General features: G+C 41.6%; 2 protein-coding genes across 2 annotated transcripts; both read right to left on the bottom strand.

The window, feature by feature from the left end:
• Window positions 1–7,768: 7,768 nt before the first annotated feature.
• On the bottom strand, window positions 7,769–10,908 carry LOC125532063. The gene is made up of 3 exons (XM_048696241.1): window positions 10,582–10,908; window positions 8,716–9,035; window positions 7,769–8,644 (listed from the first exon to the last, which is right to left on the bottom strand). The coding sequence occupies exons 1-3, from the start codon at window positions 10,623–10,625 to the stop codon at window positions 8,478–8,480; spliced, it is 531 nt and encodes a 176-aa protein (XP_048552198.1). The 5' UTR covers window positions 10,626–10,908; the 3' UTR covers window positions 7,769–8,477.
• Window positions 10,909–10,930: 22 nt separating this feature from the next.
• Window positions 10,931–14,108, bottom strand: LOC125532061. The gene is made up of 3 exons (XM_048696240.1): window positions 13,367–14,108; window positions 13,174–13,227; window positions 10,931–13,079 (listed from the first exon to the last, which is right to left on the bottom strand). Exon 3 carries the CDS (start codon window positions 12,055–12,057, stop codon window positions 11,089–11,091), a length of 969 nt encoding a protein of 322 aa, XP_048552197.1. The 5' UTR covers window positions 12,058–13,079; window positions 13,174–13,227; window positions 13,367–14,108; the 3' UTR covers window positions 10,931–11,088.
• Between the last annotated feature and the right edge of the window lie 43 nt (window positions 14,109–14,151).

The following is a 14,151-nucleotide window of genomic DNA, read 5'->3' as shown; positions in this document are numbered from 1 at the left end:
TGCCGGCCAGTGGCGCACATGGCTCTCACTAGCATCACTCCTTCACGGGCGACGACCCACGTGTGACGATATCCTGCAGCACATCCTTCTACCATTCCTTCTACGGTTTTAATTGATTTCTGTTCGTCGTTTCTTGCTATAGATTTGACTTGTGATTTCTTCAACTCCGCCAATCTCGGTTCTCTTCGGCTAAGATGACTGAACCGAATTCTTGATGGACCAAAATCTCAATTGTTGGTTTCTCAGAATACTGATCAGCCACTAAAATCTAGAAACCGAATGCCAAAGCAAACCAAGGTACCATACAAATCGGTTCGGTCTAACCGAATGCCCAGCCTGAGAGGGCGTCATCTAGCGGAGGAACCATGGAGGACTTTCATGTCTGATTAATGGTTCCAATCGACTCCTCTCAGTTCACTCGGCTAATAAGATATCATTGGTTTGGGCTAGATGGGTCAAGTCCATATACCACACTAGTTACACATGCGCCTAGCTTGTGGTCCGTGCCTATTTATGTAAAATTGGCAAAGAAAGCATGAGTCAGCCTAGCCCAAGGCACAATACCAAAAGACATACCTTCCGCATGATCGTCATATTCGACAACACAGCAAAGTGGTTCCAAAACATTAGACCCTGTGAGCTGACTAATCAAGCCAGATTAGCAAACTCTGCCACAATGGACTGTTTTGGACTAGTGATGAACTTGTTCGACAACTTGATGTACCAATATATTCAGTTTTTAATTTGTCTGAAATAAAGTGAACTCACCTGACAACTTTGTGTACCATCGATAAACCCCATATCAGATCCCTTTAGCCTGTTATAGTTTTATATTGTATCTAGGTAGGTGCATATGCTGCCAATGAATTTTAATTCCATTCCACTTTTCCATCATACATCCTATATCTAAGTATGTTGATTCTCGAGCAATAAACTTGTAGCGCGGCCAGTTGTATGCGAGCTATTAATAAGAACTCGTGAGAGGGTCACAAACCAACATTACACACGGCGGTTACAACTTACAAACAAAATGATGATGCTGTCGGTTCCATTTTCTACTGTAATAAATTGCATCAACGCTAAGCAAGTCGAGCCAACACTTGAGCGGTCTGTAGTCTGTACGAAATCAGAAGGCAGAGGCACAAAATGTACTCCTATTTTTCTTAGTTGACATGCTTGACCAAAAATCTAAAAGCAGAGAGACCTACAACGAGCGAAGCATGCCTAATTGTTGGACACATGATTATTCTGCCCACACAACCCTGATCACTCATGACTTAACAGTCACTAGTTCACACACAAACACTGAAGCGCAGGTGTAGCACAGAGAGAATCACAAGATGCCGCGTACACCGTACAGAGGGGCAGGGCAGCGTACCGTCATCATCAAGGCGTCAGGGGAAGGGCGGCAGGCGCAGCACGGCCTGCTCGGTCTCCACGGGGTCGGACCGCGAGATCTGCACACCACCAAGAGCAGCACCCAATCAGTTGAGATGGGTGGGTGGATGCCGTCACTGGTCTTCCTGCGCGGTCGCGGCACATATTATATTGGAAAGAAGTCTATTTTCCACCCTCAAATGTGCCTCAACAGACAAATCCCCTCCCCCCCTCCTGAACTTGATTTTGGTACAATTTTAACCCTGAAATATCTGAAACCGGGTAAATTTGCCCCTTGAGTGGTTTTGCTGTGATTTAGGTGAGTTGAGGCCGTCTTCTTCTGTCTCCACCGAAGCCAAGTCATGCATAAGCACAAACACAAACACATGGTGAGCATCTCTTGAAAGCAAGTGAAGTAGGTGGAAGCGATGAGGAAGAAAGAGAGGGGCGGGCGAAGCTGTAGCGTATGTGGTGTGGCACGCCCAGACCAGGGTAGGAAATGGATGAGCTTGAAGGCGGGAGTGGCGGGCATGTTGGCGTCCTTAGCGAACTTGACAAGCCGCCACTAGAGGACGTAGGCGCTGGGTTTGGAGCGGCTGAGTGCCAACCCGACGACGTTGGGCGCCGCATCCGCTCTGGTCCCCACTTCCTCTTGGGTGGCCATTGGTGGATCTCACATGCCCTGTTCATCAGTGAGTGGCGGGGAAACGGAGTCGGACAACAGTGGTCGCGGGCGGCGCCGACGCGCTCTGGTCGGAGAAGAGCGAGAGAGAGGAGTACAGGTATTTCGCCTCTGCTGTTGTCGCATGCGGTGCCGACGACTAGGCTAGGAGCTCTCGCTGCAATGAGAGAGGATATCACCCTGCACCGCGCGGCAGGTCGGGGAGGACGGCTGCGGTGGCTACCGGAGCACCGCATCATGGAGGAGGGAGCTCGGTGTCAGGAGGCGCCGGGAGCGTCAGCCGTCAGGAACACCGGAGGTAGCTCGAGGAACGCGACAGAGGCGCCCGAGCTCGTCGGAGCTAGGGATTCTGCCACGACAGAGGCATACCGAACATGGTGAAGATGACTACAGGCTGTAATTTTGGGCAACTAGGTGCAGTCGCTTTTGCAGAATAAACGAGGGAGGCGCGGTGAAGCTTTGTGACTTGGCGGCGTGGCTCAAGGTAGCCGGTGGCCTTGTGTGTGGCAACGGCATCGGTGGTGACCGCAGCACGGGTGCGCGCGGGGCGTGCGATTCGTTCTATGAGAGGCAAAGAGGAGGGGAGGTGCAGGGGATAGATGGGCTAGGGCACTCGGGGGCGAGCTATATAGGCCCGAGGCGGCGCTGTAGCAGCTCGGTGGCGAGCATCGGCGTCCATGGTGTCGGATGAATGACATGCGGGAGAGAGGGAGAGGAGGAAGATGACGCCATCTCCCAAAACCACCTAAATCATTACAAAACTGCTCAAGGGGCAAATTTATCCGGTTTCAAAGATTTCAGGGTTAAAAATGTACCAAAATCGATTTTAGGGGGGTATTTGTCCATTGAGACACATTTGAGGGTGAAAAATAGACTTCTTTCATTATATTGTAGGGGTGGGCCGAGCCCGGGCCCGAACGGGCTGTGGTCGGGCCCGAACAGAACGACCGAGGACCGACCGAGCGATGTGGTACGGCCCCAATCTCCAATACGGGTGAGCCACCCGCTCTCTTCTGGTCCTCACAACGCCACCGGGGTGGGGAGAAGAGAAGCGAGCGGAAGGGGAGTGCCACGACGATGGTGGGCGTCAACGGGCCCAACATTTTATGCGCCAAAAGGATTTGCCGCGGACATGACGAACAAGCCTGGCATTCAAAAAGCTGTATGCAGAAATTGCGGTGGCGGCGGTGCTATAATATGTAAGAGCTTTGCATCACCTTGGTCTCTTTCTATGTTTCCTAGCAACAAAGTCTTTCTTATCATAACGTTGATTCTTTGATTGTGTGTTATCAAGATCAACAGCAGGTTCAATTTCTATATCATTATCATTACTAGGTTGAGCATCATCATGTACATTATCATTAACATCATCACTAGTTTCAGGTTCATTGCCAGATTGTGTTTCAACATCGAAAATAGAAACATCATTTGGATTCTCAGGTGTTTCAGCAATAGGTTCACTAGAAGCATACAAAGTCCTATCATTTTTCTTTTTCTTCCTTTTAGAAGGACTAGGTGCATCTATATTATTTCTCTGAGAATCTTGCTCAATTCTCTTAGGGTGGCCTTCAGGATACAGAGGTTCCTGAGTCATTCTTCCAGTTCTAGTAGCCACTCTAACAGCATAATCATTATTCTTACTATTCAATTCATTGAGCAAATCATTTTGAGCCTTAAGTACTTGTTCTACTTGAGTGGTAACCATGGAAGCATGTTTACTAATAAGTTTAAGTTCACCTTTGACATTAGCCATATAACCACCCAAGTGTTCAAGCATATTTGAATTGTATTTCAATTGTCTACCAAAATAAGCATTGAAGTCTTCTTTTTTGACAATAAAATTATCAAACTCTTCTAAACATTGTCTAGCAGACTTTGAGGAATATCACCTTTGTCAAATCTATAAAGAGAATTTACCTTTACTACCTGTGTCGGGTTATCTAGCCAACCCCAATTTCATATATAAAATAGTACTAGGCTAGTCTGTTTAGTAATAAGAGCCATAGAGATTATGGTTTTCCAAATAATTTATAACAAACACTTTGAATTTAATTAAATGAGATCTAAAACCTATATTGCTTGATGATTTCCTCAAATGAAATATTACTATTGCTAAGCTCAATCATGGTATAATCGCATTGTTTAAAAAAACCAATGGTGTTAAGCAAATTTATAAGTTCAAATGTATTTGGCTGTTGAATATTAGTCTCTTTTTTTAATAATTTTTTTTATGAATATACTTCGGTGTCGTGGTGGCTCTTTGATTTCCTTGTACAAATTGCTGCTACTACTTCCATTTTTTAAACTATAGACATACGTTCACCTAATTGGAGTTTAGCTCCAGCTACATTACAAGGATAAAAGGACCAAACAGACACAAAATATATGATACTAAGATGAAACTATACCACACATTTTGTTTTGGCAACATTGTGTGTTCCTGCTTTGGGGCCAAATCATTATTTTTTTGAAAAGTAAAACACTCCCATGGAGTATAGTTTCACAGCATCGGAGTGACACAGGCATTGTGCAATAGGAGGGCAGGAAAATATAGTGGCCGCGCACGTTTAAACACACAGGATGCAGGCACCAGATTTGTCACATACAAGAAAAATAGGCAATTTGCAAAGTCAAAATTTAGGCAATATCAGTCAACGTATTTGAAGGGCTCGTAATATTACAAAATCTGATTTGTTTTAGTAGACATTGCTTGCACCCAATTTTTCAGTCATGGTAATATGATGTATGGAACTTGCTTGGTTCACCGCCATTGTTCCTGGTTTACTAAAAACAATTTTTTTAGAAGTAAATGTCCTTTTTAATTCCATCTAAAAGTTCACCATGTCTTCTTTAAATGGACAGTTTATATAACTCTTGAGCAATTAAGATTTTTAGCTTGTAATACAGTCATGCTGAATAATTTAGCATTCAGTATGATCATGGGGTACATGTGTATTTAAAGAACAAGAGTAGCAAATTTGTTTGTTATTGCTAAACAAGATTCAGGAGCGAAGTTGGGCTACGTTAAACTTTAAATATTTGCAGCCAATCTCTTATGTTCTACAAGTTTGGGTTTTTGTGGTGGAAGTTGGATGGGGGGTCCATCAGGTGCAAATATGCTGACAGAGGTTCATCATGTTGTGGTGGAAGTTTGCTTGGCTATGAAACTAGTTTGCTTGGCTATGCAGCCTAAAATATATGATGAATATATTTTTCTTGAGTTGCAGCCCACCTAATAGGACTGCTTGATTAAATCTACAATCAATTGTAGTATACCTGAAGAAAACATGATCATAATCTAATAACTATTATACTTTTAGAGAAGAGACAGATCCAGAAATGTTCATACCTAGAGGAACTCGCCTTCTTGATGCTCCTAGCTTACACAAGGTACTCCTCGAAATTTTTTCCTCTAGGTCTGGCTAATTTGATCCTGTGCTATATGTGATGGGTGAAGGGAGAGGAGGGATGGCAGAGGTTAATATATATAGGTAGGAGATCATGGCTATTCCAGTCCTACCATATATTGTTGTATGTTGCAGATCTATTTCCTTTTGAGATCAAATGCACACATGTTAATAAATTAGAAAAGATGTCAACAATTAAAACTTTCTAAATAATTAAATTTTGTATTAATTAAATAACGAACTTATCATTGATCAGCATGCCAAGATTAGGTACCGCGATAGAAAATTCACGGCGTGCACACAAACATATCTACTATTAAATTGGTAACGGTGAAATAATAATGAATTTTTTTGTTCACTTCTTTTCTCACTGAAAAATAATGCTTTGGCCTTTTATGTCACTTGTTTGGTTGACTGTATATTAACTCATTGTAGTAATCTTTTGATGTGTTGATTTGGCAGCTTTTATTATGAAGTTAAGCTTGTAGATACACATCTGATCTGGTAGTTATTTGTATGAGTTCACAAGACATTTGACATGAAGCTTTTAGAATACACCTCGTTCGACTGGTATGACATATTTTCTTCTTTCTTGTACTCGTCGTGCTCCTGGTAACATGGGATTTCCTTGGGCCTAATGTATAGTATTACATATGTCTGTTTTCAGTGTAAATGTGTTCCTTGATCAACTAAACCTTGGTGAATGTACAATCAGGGGGAGCCTTGAAGCCTTCTCATGCAAGAGTATGCTCAACTAAATTTTGATAACTGAGTCCATTACATCATTCTAATAGGGTCAAGTTCCACTTTAATTTGCAGGCAAAGCATGCAGTCACTTTATTGGATTTCAGTAAGACTTGAACATGAGGTACATACTTTCCATCAGCCTATGATTTACGACAACTGCTTTTCTTTTAGCTCTGGTGTTGATAAGTAGGCATTGACGTGATAGTTATATATAGTTCTTATTGCCAAATATATCGTTCATGACTTTACTGTTCTCATTGACGTCATATTTCGAGTTCTAGTTCACATATCTTGGATGGAGTTATACGATACGAGGAAGGTCTGTGGCAGCTTACATTGCCTTTTTTTAAACAGGTAAGACAATATCAAAACTAAACATGAATTTGGGAAATAAATAAAAAGAAACCTTCTACGGGCCCATAGGAGTGCCATACATTACAATAAAAATAAGGCAAATGCTTGAAGAGGTAAATAGCAACGTGATAAATAGACGTCTAGCTCACAAATAGGATTTTTTTTTTCCGTCCAATATCCTTATTCAGAGAAGCGATATTATAAATAGGAATATGTCTTGCTCTAAAGTAAGACAAATACTTGCAGAGTTGAGTCAATTTTTTCTTTTAAATTTTGTTTTATTATTATGGCCGGTGTCTTTATTATAAATAGGAATTTATCTCTGTATTCCACAAAGGCGTCATTGCCCTAGTGGCTACCATAAGTGTGCACTTGTGCGCCTAGGTGGGATCAGTGCAGTTTAGCATATTTAAATATATGATGTTTTGAGAAATTTAGTTGAAGAACATGGAGTTTTCTATAAAACAAACATCGAGCGACACTCACACAGCTGTTTCTCCTCTCACAGTCATTCACATGTGGGCCAATGCCACGTTTTTTTGCAGTCAGCCAATGCCACGTTGGCACGCCAAGTTGGCAATGCATACGGTCGGATACAACCAGAGGCACCGTATTTGAACGCTTGGACAAAATTTTGGCACTCGTTTTATGCATTTTACAAGTTTAGGCACCAAAACAACCACGCTGGACAAGTGGAGGCACCCGTGGTGTATTTAACTCATTAAATAATGAACTTATCATTGATTTGCATGTATCGCAATAGAAAATTCACGGCGTGCACACTAACATATCTACTATTATAGTGGTTTTAGTTTTTTTTTACTGTAGGTACTGATCAATAAGAAAACCCATTCCTCTCTAATTTTTGTTACTCTATTCAGGAACACATAAAAGATAATCAGCGTTTATTCGCTAGCTGGAATTAAAGGCAACGGCGAGGAAGGAAGATCAAGGAGAACTTGAAAATTAAAGAATATATGCAAGGTACGTGCCGTATGACCGTCTAATTTTTTTTTTTGACTAGCTGGAATGTGATTAATTTAGACGAAGAAAACCTCGCATAGTATAGCAGTGCGTGTATGGATGGAGTTATACTATACAAGGTAGTATATGATGTGAGGCACGAAATGTCTGAAAACATCACCTGCCGGTCTTTGAGTACGTTGTGAACTTGCCATGGTCCAACACAAAAGTACTCGGGTTCACCTGGAGCACCAAACCTGGTCCAAACTGGTCTGGTCTACACCGTAAAATTTAGATAGAAGGAAAGATAAATATACAACCAACATAGCTAGTGCATGCCAACATCAATCACTATTTAAACTTTAAAAATATAAGAGAAAATGTCATCTGATCATCTCATGCCATCAAACAGAACATGGCCTAGCAAGCAACTAAACATCACTTTATTTTTAGGTATTTATCGATGCAGCAGTCCTCCTTAGCCACCAATAAATCTCAACGCTGCTCTAACTTGCTCTGGAATGTTATCCTTTGCTTCATTCTCCCTGACCATCAGCATCTGGACCATTAGTCGCTTCCTGAGACTTTGTGGATCCTTCAAATTATGCATAAACAAAGTCAGAAGATATATTTAGCAAATATATGAAATCTTTAACCTCATTACAAATGCACTTACGTTAGTCCTAGGCATGTTATGAACCATGTCATTCCCGATGGTTTCATACAGATGGGCCATCTCCTGTAGGACTTTGAATCCGGAGTCCATGTTGTCACGAAAAAACACCATATTATAATAGCTATATTAGCGCAGGCACTAATATGCAAGCCAAATTTAAAATAGTATCGTCGAGGTGAAACATGAACGTTCTCTTGTTTGGGCCATTCCACAAGTTGGATGTTCCTATCAGGGGCCTCCTGTTGCAAGAAAAAGCTGAATTCCTGCTTCATTAAAAGGGCTCCCCGCTGAAGTTCAGTGTCATGGAAGTCCTCCTCAAAATGAAATAAAGCCTGGTTCGAATAATCAATAACGATAGTCCTCTCCATTTCTCTCCATTTCCATGTTCACTGCAAAAAGACCGTAGGACGAATCCACGAGTGCCAGTGGGAGAAGATACTGCATTTGGTAGACAAAGGTAAATGGCAAACAAAGTAACCAAACTAATTTATAAGAATGAGAACACTTACAATTGTAGGGGTGTGAAAACACGTCGTATCTTGGAAAAGGCTCAAGCACGACATTGTTAATCAGCGCATTGGTGCGCTGTTCTTGGCTTAACCAAGTCTGCCTTAGCGCTCGTGCTTGCTCATGGAATCCCAAATTGAAAAAATGTGTCTTTCCAACAGAGCTGGTGCCTGCGCTCCTCTCTACTGCGTCGGTAGTAATCTTACACACAGCAAGATCGAAGCATAACGGATGGACAAGTCCATCTCCTCGGATGGTGTCTCGGATGATCCGTAGGGTAATCTCAATAGGGAATGGGCGGGAGCTCCTAATCCAGATTGTGCTGTAAAAAGGAAGAACAAGATTCATAACAATTATGACTTTAAGTAAACGTAAACTCAAACGATAAAACTGTGTTGGTGTCTATAACATATGGATAATTTAACAATAGTATATCTCACATCAAATGACCTAAAAGAGTTTGTAATCTCTACCAAGTTAAGTATTTTTATATTATGCACAGGCAAGAACTTAACAGATTGTAGTGTTTTCATAGTAGTACATGGACCTGCATTAAAAATGTTGCAGATTTTGGATGGATGTGGCAGCATAGTAGTTTATCACTTGTTCAACATTGTTGTAGAAGGTGTTAGACACCATAGTTTTCGACCACAGTTTCTTACGTATTCCATTTGAATAGACAGGAAAGTTTGCTAAATAAGCATATTCACAATATGAAAGTAACCCATGTTTTATGAAAAACAAGTCCTGGATTGTTTTTATGTTAGACGCCGCAAAACACTATGGTTCTAGACACAATTTACCAATACAATATAATGTTTGTTAACACCCATTGAATATGTATTGATATACTGGTTTCAGAAAAATAACTACACAATTAGCTTTTGTAACAGCCGTCTGAAGTTAGACAAGACCACGCAATCCTGACCAGTGCTTAATACTACGCAAACATCTTTCCTAAGGGCCTAACTCATTGGCATGGAATATTTTTTATGGGGGTATATCTTCTATATCTAAATAGCTAGCCCCCACTAACTATTTCTCTCAACATGCAAGCACGCCACATCATCCCACAACATGCATGAGAAAATGCCCACCCCCACTATCATATTTGTCTACATACAAGCATGGCACTTCATCATTAAACATGCATGAAAAAAAGACTCATCTCAACATCCAAACATACACAAGAAATTTCATTCTATTATGCTATTTTTGTATTAGTAAAAGAATTACAGCTATATAGTAATGAAACATAATAAATTATATGTATTTTCTGTTTGAGGTTTTTATATTATTACTTCCAATATTCATGTATCATGCAACGAATCACACTGAAATATTTCTTCTATATCTAAATAGCTAGCCCCCACTAACTATTTCTCTCAACATGCAAGCACGCCACATCATCCCACAACATGCATGAGAAAATGCCCACCCCCACTATCATATTTCTCTACATACAAGCATGGCACTTCATCATTAAACATGCATGAAAAAAAGACTCATCTCAACATCCAAACATACATAAGAAATTTCATTCTATCATGCTATTTTTGTATTAGTAAAAGAATTACAACTATATAGTAATGAAACATAATAAATTATATGTATTTTCTGTTTGAGCCTTTTATATTATTACTTCCAATATTCATGTGTCATGCAACGAATCACACTGAAATATTACAAAATATCCCTACAACAACGTGCGGGGTATCATCTAGTTTTAAGAGCTCGATACTACCAACTATAATGGAAGTGACTGGGGTGGACTCGATCACTTGTAAAAAAAGTATACATGTACAGGGCAGTGGAGTTAGACGATAAAGTGCAAAAAAGATCAGATGTATAGGGCTGTGAGAACTTACTCTAGTTGTTCTTCGTCTGAGGAAAGTGTGATGAAATCGTACATGTAGTCGTCGCACTCCCCCAAAATTCGCCATTGCTTCCATTACTGGGGTAAAACGTCTGTCGTAGCACTGGTAAAGCGAGGGAGGGAGGAGCCTGTAGGATTTTATTGAGTAGAGATGAGGGCCGTAGGGAATTGTGCGACAATGGTTAGGAAGGTGTCCCTATCGTTCCTTATTTGCATGTTTCCATAACAAAAAAAACTATCAACAATTAAGGCAAGATATTTATTTTGATTGCACTGTGCAAATAAATCAGTGACAGATTAAATGTTTCCTAATATATGTCTCCCTGCAACACTCGATACATGTGTCCCCCTCTAAATAAATCTGCACCCCCCTGATTTAACCGGTGGGGCACTATTTCTTTCCCTAATAAATCTCCTCCTGATTTCAACTGTGGGCCCCGATGCCTTTCCTCTAGTAAATCTTCCCCCTCCTTTTTTTAGACGGAAATCAAAGTTTCCATTAACCAAACAGCTCAGCACAGTCGCTGGCTACAAGACCGTGCACAAACTCAGGTGCTTGATCCGGCCACATGACTGTGGCTATAAGATCCGATTCTGCACCAAATGATGCTAACGCATCTGCTACTTTATTACACGCCCTGGGGCAAAAGGAAAATACCACTTGGTTAAAGTTTAAGCTAGCAAAGCATCTGATTTCTTTGAACAGCACTCCATTGGCTGCAAGGTCAAGGTCCCTAGTGTTGAGAGCCTGGACCAAGTTCAGTGAATCTGTCTGCACTTGCACTCTCATCATACCCCAACTCTCAGCTGCATACAGACCCTGTAGACATGTTGTCGCCTCCGCTTGGAGAGGATCGCTGATGTGCTGCATGTGACCCGCTACGGCTCCCACTGGCTGGCCCTTAGCATCTTTGATTATAAATCCCCAGCCGCCTCGGGAAGGGTTCTCCCTCATGCTTCCATCCACATTTATCTGAAGAACTTCCTGACCCAAGTGTACACTGCATTCAGTTTTGTCTTGGCTCCCAAGTTGGGCATTCAGTCCGTGCCTCAGCCAATCCTCAACCAAAACATTCACCCTCCTTGCCACATAGCTAGGATTCCATGAAGGCTCACCAGCAATCTCCTTATTTCTAACATCCCACCATGCCCACAGCATCATTACACATTTCAGTTTCTTTTCTTCAGGGAGCTTTAGGATGTTATAGATCATCTCTTTCGGACCATCACAAGCCAGCAAGCGTTCTCTTTCCTCATTCAACTGCATCTCTCGCCACAATGATTTGGCAAACTTACACTTGAGAAACAAATGAGCTCCATCCTCATTCAGTCGCCCACACATTGGGCAGAGTGTGTCAATTTCCATACCTCTTCGTTCGATTCTCCAGCGATGTGGGAGACTATTATGTGCCAACCTCCATAGGAATTGTTTTACTTTACCAGGGCATTCACTCTTCCAGATTGTCATCCAATTAAATTTGTTTACTTGGTCAGAACCTTCGCACACAGAGTATCGTGGTCAGTTAGCAGTCGCCATCCCTGCTTAGCGAGCATAGATAGATTAAAAAGATGTAAATCTTTATACCCCAGACCTCCCTATTGTTTAGCCCGGGTCAACTTATCCCAGCACAACCAATTAATCTTTGCTTCATTTTGTTGTTGCGCCCACTCGAACCTGCTGATCATTGTGTTCAGCTGCTCACGAAACCCCTCTGTCAGATCGAAACAGCTCATAGCAAAGGTGGGAATTGCCTGGGCACATGCTTTCACAAGTATTTCCTTTCCCATCTTTGACAGAACCCGCTCCTTCCACCCCTGGAACAGACGCCAAATTTTATCTTTCCCCCTCCTTAATTCAAGCGTTGGGCTCCGTGTGGGCATTATAAACCTTGTGTAAGCAACGAGCAACGACTACATTGTTAAAGGGTTGGTACGTTCTAAAAAATATACTGAAACTTAGGGCTGTTTGAACGTGCTTGTGGCTGCTGTTGGATGTCTCTGACCATTCTTTGCATTATAATTATTTGAATTTTATAAGGACGGTACCATGGAAAATTCATATCATCTTGCATCGCAAGCCGTAACCAAAATGCGTCCTACCACTTATCATCTGGGGCTAAATGATCGTTCATGATAGACAAACAAAAAACAATAAAACTACTGACAACGTTGCAACAAAATCAATCCATAATCCAACAATATGGTAGCGTACGAAACCTTAATAATACAAAAACACAATAGAGTTTTCAAATGTACGTACATAGAAGATAAAATATTATATAATTATTTGAATAAAAACATAGATAATTATTGTTTCCAGCCCTAAATAGCTGATGTATAGGAATTTTTTATTGTCGTTTCTGCATGCATCGATCCATCTTCAGTTGCTTAAAACCCTCAAGGCCACCCTGATTTCTTGTGGGATGTTTCCCGCTGCTTTATTGTCTTTCACCATCAGCATCTGGACCGTCAGTTGGCTCCTGAGCAGTACTGGATCATAGAAAATATGCAACACATCAACCATTATATGATGAAGTGTTTTTTTAATAAACTTCACACAGAAACTCATCGTATATGCACTTACGGTAGTATTCATCTAGGTCATGCTACACAAACAAACAAGCGGGTGGGCCATCTCCTGTAGGACAAAGAAACCAGAGTATTTGTTGTGACACAAAAAAAGTGTTACATATTACAAGACGTCCTAAATTTAGTACATTATCAGCGAGCATTATAACGGTATGCATCTTCTGTATAAGATCAATTTAGCACATTACCGGCAAGCATTAGAAGACATGCTATCTTGTCGCCAATCCATGAGTGGGGTATTCCAACCCAGGATCCTAGCCTGCAACACATCGTTGAATTCTTGCTTCATCAATGTGATTTCCTTCATCATCTCTTTGTTATGAGTGCTCTCTCCAACTTGCCCGACGTCTCGTGATGGATCCAGTATGATAACCCTCCTTCTCATACGGTTTACTACAGGTAGCCCGTATGAGGAATCCGGGATAGTCAACGGTAGTAGATAGTACAGCAGGTCGACACATGTTAATTGCTATTATGATATTAAAATAAGCATTAAGAATAAGCGTCTCTTACAACTATAGAGCTGAATATATCATATTTAGGGAAGGGCTGGACAACAGCATTGTTACTTAGCATCGTGGTGCGCTCTCCTTGAGGCATCCAGGAATACCTAACAGCCCGTGTCGTGGTTCTAACTCGGACAGTGATGTAGGGGGGTAAGTATGGAGAGGCAAGATCTCAGCTATGGAGAAGTTGTAAGCACGCAAGGTTTACGAGTTCGGGCCCTTCTCAGAAGAAGTAATAGCCCTACGTCTCGGAGCCCGGAGGCGGTCGACTGAATTATGCGCGTGTGAATTACAGGGATGCGAACCCTTCATACTGAGGAGGGGGGTGGCTTATATAGAGTTCGCCGGCCCCCTCCTGCCCTCAGTAATGCAGGGTTTTAAGGTACATTTAAGGTCGAGCGTTACTGGTAGCGCCCCTAATAAAGTGCTATAATGACCATAAAGACTACTTAACAGCTGACCGTTTG

Source organism: Triticum urartu, unplaced genomic scaffold (assembly GCF_003073215.2).
Source record: "Triticum urartu cultivar G1812 unplaced genomic scaffold, Tu2.1 TuUngrouped_contig_8929, whole genome shotgun sequence".
NCBI lineage: Eukaryota > Viridiplantae > Streptophyta > Magnoliopsida > Poales > Poaceae > Triticum > Triticum urartu.
This window is presented reverse-complemented; position numbering and strand designations above follow the sequence as displayed.

Bases quoted from the DNA above. Each gene is read 5' to 3' on its own strand.
- LOC125532063 (XM_048696241.1), bottom strand. From the start codon at position 10,625: ATGTACGATTTCATCACACTTTCCTCAGACGAAGAACAACTAGA. The intron at 9,036-10,581 runs GTAAGTTCTCAC...TCCTTTTTACAG, and splicing joins TCAGACGAAGAACAACTAGA to CACAATCTGGATTAGGAGCT. The intron at 8,645-8,715 runs GTAAGTGTTCTC...TACCAAATGCAG, and splicing joins GTTTTCACACCCCTACAATT to TATCTTCTCCCACTGGCACT.
- LOC125532061 (XM_048696240.1), bottom strand. From the start codon at position 12,057: ATGACAATCTGGAAGAGTGAATGCCCTGGTAAAGTAAAACAATTCCTA.